Below are 18,642 nucleotides of genomic sequence, written 5' to 3'. Positions count from 1 at the left end.
CCATGTTGCACAGGTGGAAGCACTCGAGTCCTGGGCAAAGGCGCAACCGATTTTGGTGTACTTGGAGCTGGACAGAATATCGTAATGTCCGGTCTGTCCCTCCGTGTTGATCCGGGCCGTGCTCAAAACTTTGCTGCAGAAGTCACTGCCCAACGCGCCGTCGCTCGGGACTTCGCAAAGCCAGCTGTAGTACGACAAGCCGAAGCCGCCCAGGTCCAGCGTATCGCGGTTGCAGGAGGCATTGTCCTCAAAGCCAAAGACCATGACCTGGCCTCCGGTTCCCTTGTTCAGCTTGTGAACGAGCGTGGTGCCTTTGGTGCCGGCTCCCGCATCCGCCGCGTTGGAAACCAGGCTCTCATCCCAGGTCATCGTGGGAAGGCCGGCTTTGTTGCGGAAACTGTTGACGGTATCGATATAACTTCCGCCACTGGAAGGCTGAGACGGCTCGGGAGTCGGTTCAGGAGTCGGTTCAGGAGTCGGCTCGGGGGTAGGCTCAGATGTAGGCGCTGGAGCAGGCTCGGAAGACGGTGCAGGAGCAGGCTCGGAAGACGGTGCAGGAGTCGGCTCAAGAGTCGGCTCAGGAGTAGGCTCAGGAGTAGGCTCAGATGAAGGTTCAGGGGTCCACACAGGAGCGGGAATGAAAGATGGTGCCTCCGAGGGCTTAGGATGATGTTCGACGATGACCGAAGAAAACGATGGCTCGGGAGTGGGAGCCGGGAGGGAGATGGCGCTGCCCGTTCCCGTAACCAGCGGAGGACGAGGACCATGGACCGGATTGAAAGGCTTGAGGTTCATCTCTGGCGCAGCCATGTAGGCTGTCAAGAGCCTGATGAGATCGTCTAGCTTCATGTTTGCGAGTGGGGAAAAAGAGTGACTGGACCGTAATGGTCAATGAGTGTGGTGAAAATGAAGGAATTGGGTCAGAACCTGCCGTGAAGAGAAAGAAGACATAGACAGATAGATTGCCAGTCGGGTTTATACATATACTAACAGGGCCGGAAATTGCTAGCCCTGAGAGATAAAAGCAAAAGGCGGCCCTACTGGACCCATCATTCCAACAAAACGCCACATGGCATGGAAACACCGGCTCCCAGCGCAGAACGAGATGAGGCCGTGAGGTTAATACGATATTGATCAACAGCGGGCAGCGCTAAGTCCCCAAGTCCACTCGTTATCAGCCAGGAACCCCGGCCCTGAAATCGGCTTGATGCCGCTAGCGTGGTTATTGGCTAGAGCGGTGCCACTATGTCAGGTACGGACAAATAGCAGGGCTCGAATGTGTGAAATATGTTTCAAGATTGCATGAAGCTGCCAGCATTGTCATCTACCAATTGCCCAGATCCCGCTAGGGTGGGGCAGGGGATCGAGTCCTTCGGTCCTTTGTCATTAAACTTTCCTTGCAATGTGCACCAGCGAGCCCCATCGCGCAAATTAAGTGAACCAGAAATGGGGCAGAGCGAGTCTGGACAGCCCATCGACTTGATATTCTCTGGGGCATCCCCGAAAAACTAGGCTCACGATCGGACACGATCTCACGATAATACCCTGCAGCCCCTCAGCGGGAGAGCAGCGGGACACATCAGGGAAGATCGACTTGAAGAATGGAAACAGAGCGACAGTTGATCGGGGGACAGCAACGACACGAAACCTCAAGATTTGCTCATTTGCAGTAAGCCGGCCTGTTACCTATATTGGGCTTGCATGGCTGACGTCTCGCGATTCTCGCGGCATAAGCGGACGACAATGACGGCTGGACGCTCCACTTTCCTGTCATGCCGTGAAACGGAGATGCCTGCGGGAAAACCAACAAAGGAACTATGGACTCGTTTCCGTGCATTCTCCGAAATGTTGGGACTTGGGCGTCTCGACCCAGCGGTGGACTGCAGTTTCAAACAGGATGGCGTCTGACACGGCATGAGACCGGATGACTCGAGCGCAAACAAGTGGTCCCGGCAGCCGGCGCTCGAAGCCAAACTCACGTTTAAATAGTAATAGATCGTTTCAAGGAAGGTCAACGATCCAGTTCTTTAAAATGATAGGAGGCATTTTCGAGATGGAGTTTGGAACACGGTGGCTTGGTGGGAGAAATGAAGCAGTGAAGAGAGGGACCAGGTGAGCCCAAGCGTCGTCCGGTTCCAAGGAGATGGGACTGGCACTTTTTGGAGGGGAGACAATTGGACTCTTCATTCTTTATCCTGAGTTCCTGACTGGGTTGCACATCGTGAGCACGTGTAAGAGATGTGAGGTCTCAGGCTTAAAGGCTGTAAGGCTGTAAGGCTGTAAGTACAATTTCAGGCACCAACCATTCGTTTCCCCACGTGATGTCTTTGGATTGAATCATTGTCACGTGAACACAAATGACATCGGACCCTGGCGCCGTTCCGGTTTGGAGTTGGGACACGCATTGTGAATTGCTCCAGTCCAGCCCTTTGACGTCAAGAGTTTGGGATCCCGCTATTGCACCTAACAACGCTCCTCAACCATGGCGAACAGAGGCTACGATGTCGTCGTGGACGTGGATCAAGAGGTATGCTGCGTTGGACAGCTCGGGGATGGTAAATCCTGAATACTAATGCTATCTTCAGGGAGAAGACCTGGGAAGAACGGACCTGCAAGAAGACCTGGAGTTCCACTCATCCAGTGCGTATCTGGACATCACCATAAAGCTCATCGTATGGCTAATCCATCCTAGACTTCGACGAACCAACATCGCGTCGAAATAAGATTGCCCCCGATTCCACTCCGCTGACTGGTGGTCCGGCGAGCAAACCCAAGAGCTTCCTCTGGACACTGTCCTTCTACGCCCAGTTCTTCGACGTCGACACCAACGAGGTCCTAAAGCGCTGTTGGGCCACGCTCTATCCCCGCGCCAATTTCCTTGATGTCCTCGAAGGCAACCCGGACCTCTACGGCCCCTTCTGGATCGCCACCACCGTCGTCATGATCCTATTCTTGACCGGCACCATCTCGCGGTACATCGCGCTCCGAGGGGACGGAAACAGAGTCCAGTATGACTTCCGGTTGCTGAGCGGAGCGGCGGGATTGATCTACGGGTATACGGGCGTCATCCCGATCGGGCTGTGGGGGACGCTCAAATGGTTCGGCAGCGAGTCCGCCAACCTTCTGGAATGCTGGGCGCTTTACGGATATGCGAACCTCATTTGGATTCCCGTGGCCGTTATCTCGTGGTCGCCCATCAGCAGTACGTACTGGGACAGCACGGAGGCGACTGATCATGCTAACGATACCTTGCAGGTCTGAACTACATCTTTGTTGCCATCGGATTTGCACTGTCGGTCTTCTTCATCCTTCGAAATTTGTAAGATCCGAGCCTCTCATGATTAGCGGTAGAGACGACCTAACAACGCCCAGATACCCCGTTCTATCCGCAACCGATGTCCGCACCTCGAAGATCCTCCTGATTGTTGTGGCGGCGCTTCACGCTGGTCTCGCTATTGCTATCAAAGTCCTTTTCTTCGCTCACGGCAGCCCATTGAGAAAGGATGCGCCCAGTGGGGGCGATGACACGGCGCCGGAAGATGCTGTGCGGATGCTCTTCGGTTGATCGATGTCCGCTATTGCGCAGATAGATTCTAGCATACGCCGCCGAGTGTAGGATTAATATGGTACCGTCTTAACTTTCTGTGTAATAGCCTCATGAGAATTTAGCGCGCTCCATGGACAACGCAAACACCTTCTAATAATGATGAAAATATGTCCGATCTTGGAACTGTAGTGTGTGTATATTAGGGTACCAGTACCAGTTGGTCGGAATGAGGTGGGATTGTAATCGCTACTCCGTCACATGATAATAATTTTCAATTAACAAGAGTATCCCAAGGAATATGTCATAGTAACAGTCAGAATAATGTACGTGTACGGCAGGTATTCCTGGCGATTGCTTGGAGGGATGTCATTAATATTGATATTCACGGCATCAATCGGAGCAAATGGTGAAAGTCGCCAACTGAATGATGGAGAACCAGAGAACCCCACTAAACCACCCTCCCCCAAAATTGCATTTGTGTTCCCCATTTTCGACAGTCGTCACTCGTTGATTTCGCATCTACGAAGCCATTAATACCGCTTTTCCAGTACTGGGAATCATATTATTACACTCCTCGACATTTGCGAGCCTCACAGTCGGTCGATCACGTGAAGTTTGCCTTCATAATTTCGTCGAGCGGTCCCACTACGACCGGAGGACTAAGATAACTTTCCTCAATTCCATCATACCTACAGGCGAGACGGACTCCATACGCGACCATTACACCACTTCGATATAGTTTGACGATCATCGACACGAGAAAGCAATTTCCAGATACTCTTAGCAATCATGGCTCCGAAAACAAAAGGGAGCAAAGGTGGTGATGATTGGGATGAAGGTCTGGGGGAGGTCGCCGACCCCATTGCTGCAGCCACCCAAGCAGCAAAGGACGAGGAAGCCGCCGGTGATGCCGAAGAGGGTGACAACACTGGAGGAGGTGGATTACTGGCGGCACTGAAGAAGAACCGGGGTAAGAAGCAGAAGAAGGGCAAGGCTGTTGCCGATTTGGATGATCAGGACGAAGATGGGGACGCCACCGGACCCGTGGATCTGGCATCGAAAGCTCCGGTCGAAGCGAGCATGGACGATGAGGATCTCTATTCCCAACCGAAGAAGGGCAAGGGCGGGAAAGCCGGTGGCAAGTACCAGAAAGCCGAACCGGCCGATGACGATGAGGACGATCAACCGGGCGGAAAGATGAAGTCCAAGAAGGAAAAGGAAAAGGAGAAGAAGGAAAGGGAAAAGCAGCGGAAGAAGGAACAGGTACGTCGGGAAATTCATGAATCTCCATTTTGATGGCCTGAAGCGGATACTAACAGCGTGCAGGCTGCAAAGAAGAAGACTGCCGGACCCATACGAACGCCAGCACCACAACCTGCGAAGGCCGAAGAGGCCAAACCCGAACCTAGTGCAACCCCTGATGTAGCGGCTGGGGGCAAAAAGAAGAAGGTCCCCGCTGCACTGGCTGCCCTTCAGAAACAGCAGGAAGAACGACGTTTGAGAGAAGAGCAGCTAGCTAGATTGGAAGCCGAAGAGAAAACCAAGGAAATCGAACGTATGCGCCTGGAAGAAGAAGAGAATAAACGGAAGGAAGAACAGAAGGCGGCGAAGAAGGCCAAGGAGAGGGCCAAGATCGAACAGCTCAAGAAAGAGGGCAAGTTCATGACGAAGGCACAAAAGGAGGCCGCCGAGCGCAATAAGATCCGAATGCAGCAGATGCTGGAAAGCGGAGGCGCGAAGGTCCTTGGACTGGAGGCGGGCGCTGAGAAGAAAAAGCCCGTATACGACAATCGGAAGCGAAAGGGGGGCAAGAAAGGTGTCCAGGAGAAGAAAGAGGAGCCCGTTGATGAAACCGCCAAACAGCTCGAGGAGACACACATTGAGGAACCGGTTCAAGAACCTGAGCCTGTCGAACCAGAGGAGGAAGACGCAGGCTTGGAGGATTGGGAGACCGAGGCAGCCAAGCTGGAGGGTGTTAAGGATAGCTGGGATGCCTCATCCGAAGAGGAAGAAGAACTGAAGCCTGGAGCTCGCGGGAAAGCGGCCGCCGCGAACGGAAAGGCTCTGGCCGAAGAGTCGTCAGAAGAGTCCTCGGAAGAGGAGACAGAAGACGAAGAGAAGCCATCCGTGGCTGCCAAAGTCGTTTCGGCGAGGAAGGCGGAGGCAGAGGAACGGCGAAAGAAGAAGCACGAGGAAGCATTGGCAGCTCGGTCAGCATCCAACCTTCGATCCCCTATTTGCTGTATTCTTGGGCACGTCGACACCGGAAAGACGAAGCTTCTGGACAAGGTCCGACAGACGAACGTCCAAGAAGGCGAGGCTGGTGGTATCACTCAACAGATCGGTGCGACTTACTTCCCCGTGGAGGCCCTGCAGAAGAAGACGGCCGTCGTCAACCAAGATGGCAAATTCGAGTTCAAAGTTCCCGGCCTTCTCGTCATCGATACGCCTGGTCACGAGTCTTTCACCAATCTTCGGTCTCGTGGGTCCTCGCTTTGCAACATCGCCATTCTCGTCGTCGATATCATGCACGGCCTCGAACCTCAGACGCTCGAATCGATGAAACTCCTGCGTGAGCGAAAGACGCCGTTCATCGTGGCGTTGAACAAGATCGATCGTCTGTTCGGATGGAAGCAGATCGCCAACAACGGCTTCCAGAACAGCTTGTCGATGCAGAACAAGGGCTGCCAGGGCGAGTTCCGTGATCGATTGGAGAAGACCAAGCTGGCGTTCGCCGAGCAAGGGTTCAACTCAGAGCTGTTCTACGAGAACCGGTTCATGGCGCGGAACGTCTCTCTTGTCCCGACGTCCGCGCATACCGGCGAAGGTATCCCCGACCTTCTGAAGCTGCTCGTCAATCTTTCACAGGAGCGGATGACCAATTCCCTGATGTATCTGTCGGAGGTGGAGGCGACGGTCCTTGAAGTCAAGGTCATCGAGGGTCTGGGTACCACCATCGATGTCATCCTGTCGAACGGTGTTCTGCGCGAAGGCGACCGAATAGTGCTATGCGGTCTCAACGGAGCCATCACTACCAACATTCGAGCGCTGCTAACGCCGGCGGAGATGAAAGAGCTCCGTGTCAAGTCACAGTACGTTCACAACAAGGAAATCAAAGCTGCCATGGGTATCAAGATATCCGCCGACGGCCTCGACTCCGCCATCGCCGGTTCCCGCCTCCTCGTGGTGGGCGAGGACGACGACGAAGAGGATCTGGAGGAGGAGGTCATGTCCGATCTCGAGAACCTGCTCTCCCGCATCTCCAAGACCGGCAAAGGCGTCAGCGTGCAGGCTTCCACCCTGGGCTCCCTGGAAGCGTTGCTCGAGTTCCTCCGCGTCTCTAAAATCCCAGTGGCCAACATCAGCATCGGGCCCGTGTACAAGCGTGATGTCATGCAAGCCGGCGTCATGCTGGAGCGCGCTCCGGAATACGCCGTGATGCTCTGCTTCGACGTGCGCGTCGACAAGGAGGCGGAGAAATACGCCGCCGACGTCGGGGTCAAGATCTTCACCGCGGACATCATCTACCACCTATTCGACGACTTCACCAACCATCTAAAGCAGCTAGCGGAGCAGCGGAAGGAGGAGAGCAAGATGCTGGCCGTGTTCCCGTGCGTGCTGAAGCCCGTCGCGGTGTTCAACAACAAGGATCCGATCGTGGTGGGCGTCGACGTCATCGATGGCACGCTGAAGATGCACACGCCCATCTGCGCCATCAAGACGAACGCGGAGGGGAAGAAGGAGATCATCGATATGGGCCGAGTGTGAGTCTCCCCATTTCTAACCCGTGATATCACCGCTAACACCGTCCCAGCACCTCCATCGAGCGCGACCACAAGGCCCTCCCGATCTGCAAAAAAGGCCAGCCGTCCGTCGCGGTCAAGATCGAAGGGCCCAACCAGCCGCTGTACGGCCGCCAGCTGGAGGAGAAGGACATCCTGTACTCGAAGATCTCGCGGACGACCATCGACACGCTGAAGGAGTTCTACAAGGAGGACGTCAGCATGGACGAGTGGCACCTGCTCAAGAAGCTGAAGCCGCTGTTCGACATTTCGTGAGCGTGGGCATTGGTCGCGTTGCTTTCTGCTTTCCGTTGCATGGGCTGGGTTTCGCGGAGTGTATTCGTCGCTCAAAAATATCATGATGGGTTTTTACTAAATCGCACTGCTGCAACTCGTTGTCACGCCTTAAAATTCAGATTGTCCGCTCACGGATGTCGTAGATTCTACGCGACCCCGGGGTCGTAGTATTTAGATCAAGTAATCGGATGTAAATTACAGGTTTAAAGAAGATGGAGAGCGCATGATTCCCTCGCCCGTCGGTCGCCGTATCCAAGTATATCGGGTATTCGCTAGAATTGATGCCCGCGGAATGATTATTTTTTTCTCCTAAAAAAACGCTGGTGATATGAAATGCGCACTCAACCCGCATGCTCGACAATCTCCGTGACCAACTTGCCATCCTTGATAAAACTCCGCATCTGCTCCGGCACCGGGCACTCCTTATAGTCGCCGTCATCGCCGTCACCCAGAACATTGACGTTGACGCTGGAGCACTTGCTCGAAAAGATCTCGCTGCCTGCGCTCTCCTTGCTCAGATAGACGGTGGCACCGTCGACCTGGTCGAGCAGGATCGTCGGGATCGACCCGAGCACCTGCACGGCGAAGTTGGGGCACTTGATGACGTCGACGGAGGAGACAAGGGAGTCGAGGATGATCGAAAGCCGTGACGAGGAGTCGGCGGAGATGGCGTTCGCCTTACCGTGGATGCGGATCGTGGTGTTCTTGCAGCGCGTGATGAGGATCGAATGGCTGAGTTCGACCGAGATCTCGACCGGTCCGGCTGGAGAATCGTAATTTTCCTATCAACCCAGAGAGATCAGCAACGAGCGGTCCGAGGGTCGGCGTAGGGGGTACGTACGATAATCCACTTGTTCCCATCCAGCTCCTTTCGCGGCGGCTTCTTCGTCCGCATGCTCTCCGGCTTCGGCTTCTTCCCCGGCGGCGTCGGCGACTTACCCCGTCCTGCCGACGAAGAGCTGTCGCTCCGGGTTGGCACCGCGGCGGCGGCGGCTCGGAGCGACGGGTTTTTGTGCGTTTGTTGCGATGCTTGCACTTTGCGAAGCCCTTGGGTGACCGATTCGCCTTTGCTCAACTCCTGGAACACCGCACCCATGTCGCCCTCCTTGGCGGATGATTTCGAAACGTCGCCCGTGAATGGTGGCGGTGCGGGTGCGGGCGGCGGAGGGGGAGGTGGAGCACCACCAGCAGGTGGTGGAGGGGGGCCAGGAGGACCAGGCGCTTTGGCTCCTGATTTCGAGGCCTTTGCTTGTTTCAAGGCCTCCGACGCTTCGATACCCTTGGGATTCCATGTAATGCCTTTCGGGAAATTGGTCCGGATATACTCTTGCAGCATCTTGAAGAGCTTGTAGAAGGCTTGGACCCATTTGACCTGCGTTTGATCCCTAATGGGATGAATTCAGAACGACTGCGCTTCACAAAAGCATGGAGGGGGACTTACTCGGTCTTGTACTTCTGCAAGATCTTATTTCCGTACATCTGGGCGCCGCCAAATAGCTCGCTGACCAAGTCTTGCGGTTTCGAGTCCACAGTGACCCAACTCAGGCATTGAAGTCCGCCAGCAACCATGGCGAGGTGATCGCGAAACTGCGAACCGTAGTTCTTCGACACCATCTCGTCGACCTTGATGATCTGGGATTGGATCCCCACGAGGCACTCCATATACGTCGCCGAATCTTGACCCGGGTTCTTGGCCTGGGTGGTAAGCAGGATAAAGCTCCGTTGCTCCTGAAAGGCTTTATCCACCCCAGCTGACTGTTCGAGCATCGCATCAGTCCAGTTTCATGCATGACGGGGATGATTCTCGACTCACTTGTTCCTTGACCAGGCCACCTATCTTCTCGCTCAGTTCCATCCACGGCTCGAGGGCTTCGCTCATCAACGAATCCAACAAGGCGACCACATTCGGTATGGAAGGTTCCGATGGTGTTTCGGGCCGTGGAGTCGATGCGGCGGATGGTGGAGGTTGCTTTGCGGAGGAGTCGGGCTTGGAGGTGGCGGCCGCAGGGGCGGTTGTCCCCGGCTGCGAGTCGGCCGGATCATAGCTGGCGGCCGAAGAAGCAATGTCTTCTAACCGCGACGTTGCGGCTTCTAGCCTGTGGAGAAGCTCCGTAAGCGAGGATTCCGAGATGGGACGGGCGAGTTTGGCAGGAGGGTTCGCTTCCATGGTGGAAGCCGGGGGATACGGTAGGGAGTGGTGGAATTGGAGGAGTTGGAGATTCGAATTGAGATGATGAAATAGACGAACCGTTTGATGAGGGTGGTGAGGTTGTTCATGTTAGTCGTCGCCATTGCCGTCACCGTCCGTGGTTATAGAATTGGAGCTAACCCAGAGTTCCGTCGTGGTGGAACTTGCGAATATGTCCAGTGAAGGCAAGGAGGAGCTCGGGAACGCGCAGGTTGACCTTCTCCGTTGCTCAATGTGGTACAGAAATGAAGCACAGAGATGAGGTGGGAAGATTCCAAACGGGACAAAAGGGAATGATATTCCGTCAATTATAGGAGAAGCACTGGAAAGCTAATACGTTGTTCCAACAATAAGCTGTTGTCTAAAGGAACTCGTGGATGATTTCTAGGGAGAACGGAGCTCAGGCAGCGAGGTATCAAGACATCAAGGCAGCGAAGTTTCCCCACTGTTGGTTGGTCAATCAGTGGGCTGCTGTCTCAAGGATCGGACGCCTAATCAGTAATCACTCACGCTGCTCTATCCTGACGCTAGACCCATCCTCTTACAATCAACCAAATCTCAATAGGTCGAATATGGATTCACGTTGAACATACATGTCTACGCAATCATAATACGTCCTCGACGTTGCTGACACTCAATGGGTTCAGACTCAGGCACAAATGACGTCCAGTCAACACGTCAAGATGCCGAGCAGGATATCGACTTCTGTACTCTTGGGATGTTCATAATTGGTACTTGGAGCCACCTATCCCGGCTGAATCCATTCAATGAATGATATCGATCTGATGACACCTTGCTTGAATATCAGATGAGATCCATTTCCCACCCCCCAAGGACCCGGTGTATAACATCCTCGGCGGCGCGGGTTCCTACTCGGCTCTAGGAGCCCGTTTACTATCTCCACCTCCACTCTCACGGTCCGTTGGCTGGATTGTAGACGCTGGATCCGATTTTCCGGTAGAGCTCAGAGAGGAGATCAATCGCTGGCGGACGAGCTGCGTGTTTCGAGAGACGCCGGATCGGCTGACTACAAGAGCATGGAACGGATATATGGAAAACGAGTACAGAGGTGAATTTTTCTGATCTTTTTTTGCTCTTTTGCTTCTAATATGCTTCTGCTCTGGTTGCACCAACATAGGACTAAGAGAGAGCAGCTTTCAAATACTTGACTGAGAAAATACGTCTCGATCACACGTCCCTCTCCCCAAGGCTGCTGAAGTCGAAATCGTTCCACCTCATTTGCTCTCCAGCCCGCTGCATCGATCTCGTTGAGAATATCCTGAAGCTTCGAAACACCAGTGAGGAGCTGCCTCGGCCAATCTTCGTCTGGGAACCCGTCCCAGACCTCTGCCTACCGTCCGAGCTAGAAAACTGCCGCAAAGCTCTGCAGGTGGTCGACGTGGTGAGCCCCAATCACCAGGAGCTAGCCGCGTTTTGGGACAAGAGCGGAAACACGTCGATAGGCGATGTGGATCGGCCTCTTGTGGAAGAACTTACCCAGGATTGGCTTTCGTCTACCATTGGAACGGACCTGGGAGGATCAAGAATAGGAGGCGTAGTAATTCGGGCTGGCAAAGATGGGTGCTATGTGGCGTCGCAGAACACGACCGGGCGGTGGATCCCGCCATACCACCGCTCCGCTGAGAGAGTCGTTGATCCAACGGGGGGAGGGAACACCTTCTTAGGTGGACTCATTGTTGCGCTGACCCGTGGAGAAAGCTTAATCGAAGCCTCGATTATGGCTGGTGTTTCTGCAAGCTTTGCTATCGAGCAAGTGGGTATGCCGACGCTGGCGTATGAGACTGACGGTTCGGAGACCTGGAATGGGATCCGAGTAGCCGACAGACTGACAGAACTCCAGCAGTGGTTAGAACTGTAATTACAAGACATATGAAATATTACCATATGAATACATCTATAAGCGTATAACTACAGAGTCTCTCGTAGAGCTATCCTATGCCTCGCAATATTTCCACAGGACTGACTGGATTCAGTCAAGCCCCTGTTCGTTCTACGCATGCAAATCACGAATGAGATATCCAGGCAACAAGGCGCGAACTTTTATCCTTGCCCATCCGATGGCGCAGCATGCGTAACCAACCCGACCATGAATCAATTCGTAGCAATGAGAGCTCCATACTCCGAAGTCTAAACGTGATTCAACTTCCAACGACCAGACGACTGAGACTTGGGAACTGCACCTACAACGCCGTCAGATTCCCAACGACCATGTCGAATAAAAAAATAGAGCAAAGCGAAATCGAGAAATACTGGGAGATCTTCTCCTCCCTCACCAACGGGGGCTCGCATCTGACTGGCGCTCAAGCCGCACCTGTCCTCAAGAACAGCCAGCTGCGAGATGATCAGCTCGAGAAGGTGTGGGATCTGGCGGATGTGGACAATGATGGGAATCTGGACTTCGAGGAGTTTTGCGTGGCGATGCGTCTGATCTTTGATCTTGTAAATGGGGTATGTCCCCTTTGTGTCTTACAAGACCGCTCCTTATTCCTAGACTTGCGCTTATTCACCGGATTCAGGATCTATTAGATGTGCCGCAAGCGTTACCAGACTGGCTCGTTCCCGAATCGAAGTCCCACCTGGTCCAAGCGAACCGCGCACTCACCGGCCGACAGCCGCAGTTCGAACGGGTCGAGGATGACGAAGACGACACACCAGGCCTAAAAGATGGATTCGACTGGTACATGTCCCCAGCCGACAAGTCAAGATACGAGGAGATCTACGACGCAAACCGAGACGGCCGGGGCGATATCACGTTCCACGCCCTCGAACCTCTCTTCTCTTCTCTAGACGTCCCCGACACCGACGTCCGATCGGCCTGGAACCTGATCAACCCCTCCGCCTCGTCCACCATCGGCAAAGACGCCTCCCTCGCCTTCCTCCACATCCTCGCCCAGCGCCACGAAGGATTCCGCATCCCCCGCAGCGTTCCTGCCAGCCTACGCGCGTCGTTCGAGCGCAATCAGATCGACTACAACGTGGACCGCGTGCAGACGTCCGCGCAACGGTGGGGGACCAAGTCGGACGACAGCACGGTGACGGGCCGTAAAGCCAAATTCGGCGACGCGTATCTCAGTCGACTGGGCGTCGGCGACCGCACCGCCTACCGACCGAAAGGCACGGACTTTAGCGGCACGCACACCACGGAAGACTGGGAAGAGGTACGGCTCAAGAAGCAGCTGAAGGAGCTCGAGGAGAAGATCGAGAGGGTGGAGACGGCGGCGAATAGCCGGTCCGGGTCGCGGCGGGATCAGGGGAAGCCGGTACTGGTCAAGCGGGAGTTGGAGCAGCTGCTGGACTACAAGCGGCGGGAATTGCGGGACCTGGAGCTCGGGGAGGGGACGGCGAAGGAAGCGCAGAGCCTTAAGAGCGTATCAGATGACATTCAGACGGTGCGGGAACAGGTGGAGGGGCTGGAGGGGCATTTAAAGACCAGAGAGGGGGTGCTGGCAGATCTGAAGCGGCAGATTGAAGCTGAACGAGCGGGCCGATGAGATCAATTGTGTTGGATCGGCGTATGACCTGTAAACGGTGCGATGGGCGAGCGGAATTTGATTTCGACATGGACTCTGCGATTGGAGCGTGTATAGTTTGATGAAGCATTTAGCTGGATGCCTATCACCGGGTAATGATAGAATTGGCCTCATATCAGTTGGAGGATGCTTCTCCGCACCCCTCCGTCATCAATGACCAGTGTGGTACGACATACTCCGTATACATACTTGTCGATTCCTGTCTACAAGCTCGAACGCTGGCAGAGGGGGGATCGCAATTGGAGGGCAAGAATCGTGAGAATAAGTAGCAGTACGAGTAAGTACAAGTATCTTCTAATAGAGTATCAACATCTCTTTGATCGGAAATAATATCTATAGGTTAATTGGGTTAAATTGTGTATGTTGAAGACCCGTCCTCGGAATATCTTCAATTGATATCGCCGGCTAATACTGCCGTGGGTGGCAACCCTTTCAGTTCCGTTCGGCTCCACTTGCTTTGCTGACAAAATCTCCAATAACCAACATTTCATCTCGATTGTTTCCGACGCCTCCTTTCTCAATTCCCACTCCACCTCACCCTCGCTTTACGTTCCTTCAAAGATGTTACGGCTTGCGTCGCATCAGCTCGCGAGAGCTTCGTCCCGCTCCGTACAGCCCGCAACCCGCGTGGCCGGTCGTCGATTCGCAAGCTCCGGCGCGGCGAAACCCCGAAGCTGGAAGAACTTCGCGGCTCGCCTCGGCCTGGCTGGCGGCGCAGTCTATCTTTACAACACCAACAGTGCTTTTGCTGAGCAGGCGGAGTGTGAGTTTCGGAATTGCACCGTAGGTCAAATGTATTCCGCTGACGATATCTTAGATGCTGTCACCCCACATCCGATAATCCCTTCCAACACCCAGCCCGAACAGAACGAACCCGAGACATTGCGGTCCGTCGAGGACATCTCAGCGGAGCGACGCAAACGCAATGCTGAAGTTCAGAAAGCAGATGCGCCGCCACCATCAGACTCGGACTCGGAGCGGACAGCAGTCGCTGGAGCAACTGGAGCCGTGGAAGAAGTGGCCGGTGGCATCGAAGGCCTAGAAGAAGAGGCCGGCCAACAAGGGGCGTTTAATGAGGAGACCGGAGAAATCAATTGGGACTGTCCTTGTCTGGGCGGCATGGCCGATGGCCCATGTGGAGAGAATTTCAAAGCGGCATTCAGCTGCTTCGTCTACAGCAACGAAGAGCCCAAGGGTGTGGATTGCATAGACAAGTTCAAGTACGTTCCAATTTCTACATTTCCGCCATCCCCTCGGAACTGACAGACCCAGGAACATGCAGGATTGCTTCCGGCAATACCCCGACATCTACGGCGCCGAACTCGAGGACGATGAGGAGCTAGAGGGGATAGAGATGGGAGAGAAAGAAGCGGCGGCTGCTGGAGCGGCGGTGGAGCCCCCTGAACTCGCCGCGATGGACGTGGCTGGCGGCGTGAAGCCACCAAAGAACGATGCCGATGTTGTTGGAGCAGTTGCAGCGCGAACCGATGCCACGAACGACGTCAACCCTCCACAAGCACCGGCAAGGGAATCAGCGGAGAAGGGGCCGGCGGAATCAGCGAGAGATGAGGATCCAAAGGGTGTTACACCGGGCGAACCTGATGCGACCACCGATGCACAGAAATGATCAAGCAGGATTGTGTATAAAATACTGTATATGTGGCCGGGTTTCCTTACATCTGGGAGCATCCAAACTGCATATTAAGTATCCCTCATGATAGACGGTGACGTTCTCCAATCTTCAATGTACGTTAGGATCAAGCGTTTTTTGAATAGAGCTTGCGGGTTTCGGATAGGGAATGTGGTGACCTAATGATCCACATGTGCGACAGGCACATCTTCTCCTGTATCGCTGTATCACCTACTAGTTCCAGGTATCTGCAGCGATAGTGAGAGAGCTGTCAACGACATGGAAGCTCATGTCCACCCCACCGACATTAATTATTGGTTCCGCGTTTCCGAAAGCGTGAGTGTCGGTATATCGCGCCCGACTTCGCATCCAAGGGTTGGCCATAACGGCACCTGCCATAGTTATCGACCTGATCTCGCGCACATTAGATGACCATGGCGCCATCACGAAATAAATCTCATGGCAACTGCCCCAGCCGGTTGTTACGTACGAACGTACGTACGAGGAACGAGGATGGGTTTGTTTAGTTTGACTTCAGATGTAGGGCTCAGTCTGGAAGTCGGAGGCGGACAGCTGAATTCGCCCGACTTAGCCACCACCATAAAACCTGAATATGGATCTTGAAAGGCTAATTGGACATGTTGTCCATCAAATATCTCGTTACCGCTCCTTAGGATCCCAGTCCATTCGGATTTCCAATTGTCGAGCGCGATTAAGTTGAACCCGGAGGCAAGCCGCGGGCTCTTCCCGCCCTAGTCAGGTTGTTCCATCGCAAGTGCAATCCCAGATTTGCGGCATCGCGCGTGAAACCGAGGCTGCCTTGCCACATGTTCATAGCTTTATCAATTGTCACCGCGGAATCGCATTTAACTTCACGTTCTGCTCGTTGATGCTGTATCAGGCGCGCATACGTTTGTCAATACGATCCAATCTAAATAGTTGGTACGAATCGCCGCGGACATTCCTCAAGCGCTGGATGCTAAGCTGAGGTCAGATCCATTGTAAGGATGAACGGCACCTCCAATAAAATGGAGAGCAACTACTTCGATGTCTTGATCATCGGAGCTGGAGTATCTGGAATCAACTCCGCATATCGAGTACAATCGGAAGTACCTGGGGCAACCTACACGATCCTCGAGACGCGCGAGCACCTTGGAGGCACCTGGGATTTCTGGAAATACCCTGGAATCAGATCGGATTCGGACCTACACACCTTCGGATTCCCATGGCGGCCATGGACGGACAGGAAGCCCATCGCCGATGGGCCCGATATCATGAAGTACCTCACGGAGACCGCAGGTATTCACGGCATCGATAAGCACATTCGATACAAGCATTTTTTCCAGTCGGCCAATTGGTCAACAGAGGAGCAAAAGTGGACAGTGACCACCATTGTTGACGGTGAAGAACGTTACTATACCGGCAACTTTCTCATCCTCAGCACGGGCTACTACGACTACAAGGAGCCCCTTCCAGTCGTCATTCCTGGCATCGAGAACTTTAAGGGTAAGGTCATCCACCCGCAATTCTGGCCCGAAGGTCAGGATTACTCGAACAAACGCATCGTGGTCATCGGCAGCGGTGCGACCGCCGTCACTCTGGTCCCCAACCTGGCGGAAAAGGCCGAACATGTCACCATGCTGCAACGATCGCCGACATATCTCTTCAGCATCCCGAATAGGAAATGGAGCTTGTCCCATATGATCCTTCCGAAATGGCTGGCCTCTCGATTCGACCGCCTCTGGTTCCTGACCGTGCCGTTCCTATTCTTCCGCTTCTGCCGAGCCTACCCTACCGTCGCCCGCTCCATCCTACGGCTCTTGACAACCCGCCAGCTGCCAAAGTCCGTTCCCCACGACCCGCATTTTGTACCCAAATACAACCCTTGGGAGCAAAGACTGTGCGCCTGTCCAGATGGAGACTTCTTCAAAGCCTTGCGGCGAGGCAAAGCGAGCGTAGCGACGGGAGTCATCAAGTCCGTCACCGAGACCGGCATCACACTCGAAAGCGGCCAGGAGCTTCCATGCGACATGATCGTGACCGCCACCGGCCTGAAGATCCAACTCGCCGGCGGTGCGGATCTCCGAGTCGACGGCGCATCCTTCCAGGTGTCCGAGAAGTTCATGTGGAAGGGCATGATGCTGCAGGATCTCCCCAACGCCGCGTTCGTCATCGGCTACACCAACGCGTCCTGGACTCTCGGCGCCGATACGACGGCCCAAGTGATCGTGCGGCTGCTCAACCGGATGAAGAAAGACGGCGCCACGAGCGTCGTTCCGCGGGTGCCGCATCCTGAGAAGATGACCCAGACACCGGTGCTGAACTTGAATAGCACGTACGTGGTGCGGGCGATGGAGCGGTTGCCGAAAGTGGGGAACAGCGGCCCGTGGAAACCGAGGGAGAATTACTTTGTGGACTATTGGAATTCGCGGTACGGAAGCGTGTATGACGGGTTGGAATACGTAAAGCCGGTCACGGCCCAGTTGTAGGGTTGGTCGGGTTGACGAAGGCGTTTTGGGTCGGTTGCTCTGTTGATACACAACTTCTGTTTTAGATACTGTAGATTATTAGGTACCAAGTTTGTAGCGGTGGCTATCATGAAGCAGACTATATATATATGGCATTGTATCTACGGTGGGATCGTCGGACAATATCTCAGGGTTCAATCTCGTGATCCGCCCAACATCTGATATACCCCTATCCGCATGGTTCTATGCGCAGTACACTCCCCCTTGCGTGATGGGACGAATTCGAGGTACTTTGACTTCAAACCAACTCAGAGTCTCTCCACACATTATAATTTTACAGTTCTATATTCCTTGTGCTCTTCAGCCACTTGCCAATACCCGGATTGTGTCTACTTTAAATATTACAAAAGCCTAGCTACTAGTCAGCTAATTTCTGCGGAGTGCATCAGAGTGCACCTTAGACACCGCGACAATATTTCCATGCTACAACGCCACCATCATATTTTTTTTCTTTTTAAAAGGTCATAAAACGGGTCAACCCAAGTCACATAATCTCGTTATGATGCTAGAAAAGCCTTCGCCCAAGTTGTATGTGGTGTTAATTAGAAGCAATTCAGACTCTAATATTGGCCCAGACTAACGAGCGATCATCTATTCCTTCCGACTATGGATAATCAAAGCGGGTGCTTTTCAGCCATAGCAACCCTAGCCGACAGCGTCAGCGTCCTCCTGCTCTCTGCCCTATTCTATTTTGCGAGGGCCTCGTTGTTCTGCCTCCCAATCCGCCAATATATTCGAGGAAGAAATGAAGTCCGTGTGGCTATTACCTAGAACCTGTTCTTGAAGCCATGCAGACTCCACCATTAGACCTATAGCCTCCATATCTCGGCCCTGCGTTTTCCACGTCGACGCCAGGTTGACCATGCCGTTTAGCGTAGAAGGATGGTCGGCTCCGAGCTTCTCCTTACGAGTCTCCATCACTTGTACATCCAGCTCTTCGGCCTCCTTCCATCGGCCTTGATTCCTGTACGTCGACGCCAGGTCGGCCATGCCGTTTAGCGTATAGAGATGGTCGGCTCCGAGCTTCTCCTTGCGAGTCTCCATCACTTGTACCTCTAGCTCTTCGGCCGCCTCCCATCGGCCTTGACTCCGGTACGTCGACGCCAGGTTGGCCATGCT

General features: G+C 54.0%; 9 protein-coding genes across 9 annotated transcripts; 6 read left to right on the top strand and 3 right to left on the bottom strand.

The window, feature by feature from the left end:
• Positions 1-39: 39 nt before the first annotated feature.
• Positions 40-477, bottom strand: P152DRAFT_380615 (uncharacterized protein; the record flags this gene model as incomplete). Its single annotated transcript, XM_033675718.1, has 1 exon — positions 40-477. A coding segment is annotated over one exon (438 nt), but the record flags the coding sequence as incomplete, so codon positions are not given.
• A 2,005-nt stretch (positions 478-2,482) lies between these two features.
• P152DRAFT_488894 (Yip1 domain family) lies at positions 2,483-3,717 on the top strand (the record flags this gene model as incomplete). The annotated part of the gene is made up of 5 exons (XM_033682130.1): positions 2,483-2,527; positions 2,586-2,640; positions 2,693-3,202; positions 3,256-3,319; positions 3,373-3,717. The coding sequence occupies 5 exons, from the start codon at positions 2,483-2,485 to the stop codon at positions 3,563-3,565; spliced, it is 867 nt and encodes a 288-aa protein (XP_033533407.1). The 3' UTR covers positions 3,566-3,717.
• Positions 3,718-4,009: 292 nt separating this feature from the next.
• On the top strand, positions 4,010-7,913 carry P152DRAFT_459236 (uncharacterized protein). The gene is made up of 3 exons (XM_033679637.1): positions 4,010-4,810; positions 4,874-7,311; positions 7,362-7,913. Exons 1-3 carry the CDS (start codon positions 4,337-4,339, stop codon positions 7,603-7,605), a joined length of 3,156 nt encoding a protein of 1,051 aa, XP_033533406.1. The 5' UTR covers positions 4,010-4,336; the 3' UTR covers positions 7,606-7,913.
• On the bottom strand, positions 7,814-9,966 carry P152DRAFT_459235 (uncharacterized protein). Its single transcript, XM_033679636.1, has 4 exons — positions 9,440-9,966; positions 9,068-9,381; positions 8,468-9,011; positions 7,814-8,408 (listed from the first exon to the last, which is right to left on the bottom strand). Exons 1-4 carry the CDS (start codon positions 9,791-9,793, stop codon positions 7,968-7,970), a joined length of 1,653 nt encoding a protein of 550 aa, XP_033533405.1. The 5' UTR covers positions 9,794-9,966; the 3' UTR covers positions 7,814-7,967.
• A 485-nt stretch (positions 9,967-10,451) lies between these two features.
• On the top strand, positions 10,452-11,731 carry P152DRAFT_437555 (Ribokinase-like protein; the record flags this gene model as incomplete). Its single annotated transcript, XM_033677586.1, has 3 exons — positions 10,452-10,545; positions 10,623-10,883; positions 10,969-11,731. 3 exons carry the CDS (start codon positions 10,452-10,454, stop codon positions 11,691-11,693), a joined length of 1,080 nt encoding a protein of 359 aa, XP_033533404.1. The 3' UTR covers positions 11,694-11,731.
• A 198-nt stretch (positions 11,732-11,929) lies between these two features.
• Positions 11,930-13,688, top strand: P152DRAFT_437550 (putative actin cytoskeleton-regulatory complex protein). Its single transcript, XM_033677585.1, has 2 exons — positions 11,930-12,283; positions 12,352-13,688. The coding sequence occupies exons 1-2, from the start codon at positions 12,044-12,046 to the stop codon at positions 13,324-13,326; spliced, it is 1,215 nt and encodes a 404-aa protein (XP_033533403.1). The 5' UTR covers positions 11,930-12,043; the 3' UTR covers positions 13,327-13,688.
• Positions 13,689-13,926: 238 nt separating this feature from the next.
• P152DRAFT_437549 (uncharacterized protein) lies at positions 13,927-15,355 on the top strand (the record flags this gene model as incomplete). Its single annotated transcript, XM_033677584.1, has 3 exons — positions 13,927-14,104; positions 14,183-14,585; positions 14,638-15,355. The coding sequence occupies 3 exons, from the start codon at positions 13,927-13,929 to the stop codon at positions 14,990-14,992; spliced, it is 936 nt and encodes a 311-aa protein (XP_033533402.1). The 3' UTR covers positions 14,993-15,355.
• A 289-nt stretch (positions 15,356-15,644) lies between these two features.
• On the top strand, positions 15,645-17,645 carry P152DRAFT_459232 (monooxygenase flavin-binding family protein-like protein). Its single transcript, XM_033679635.1, has 2 exons — positions 15,645-15,937; positions 15,990-17,645. The coding sequence occupies exon 2, from the start codon at positions 16,003-16,005 to the stop codon at positions 17,482-17,484; it is 1,482 nt and encodes a 493-aa protein (XP_033533401.1). The 5' UTR covers positions 15,645-15,937; positions 15,990-16,002; the 3' UTR covers positions 17,485-17,645.
• Positions 17,646-18,204: 559 nt separating this feature from the next.
• On the bottom strand, positions 18,205-18,639 carry P152DRAFT_398676 (kinesin light chain; the record flags this gene model as incomplete). The annotated part of the gene is made up of 1 exon (XM_033676480.1): positions 18,205-18,639. The coding sequence occupies one exon, from the start codon at positions 18,637-18,639 to the stop codon at positions 18,205-18,207; it is 435 nt and encodes a 144-aa protein (XP_033533400.1).
• Positions 18,640-18,642: the final 3 nt, after the last annotated feature.

Source organism: Eremomyces bilateralis (genome assembly GCF_010015585.1).
Source record: "Eremomyces bilateralis CBS 781.70 unplaced genomic scaffold P152scaffold_12, whole genome shotgun sequence".
Classification (NCBI taxonomy): domain Eukaryota; kingdom Fungi; phylum Ascomycota; class Dothideomycetes; order Eremomycetales; family Eremomycetaceae; genus Eremomyces; species Eremomyces bilateralis.
This window is presented reverse-complemented; position numbering and strand designations above follow the sequence as displayed.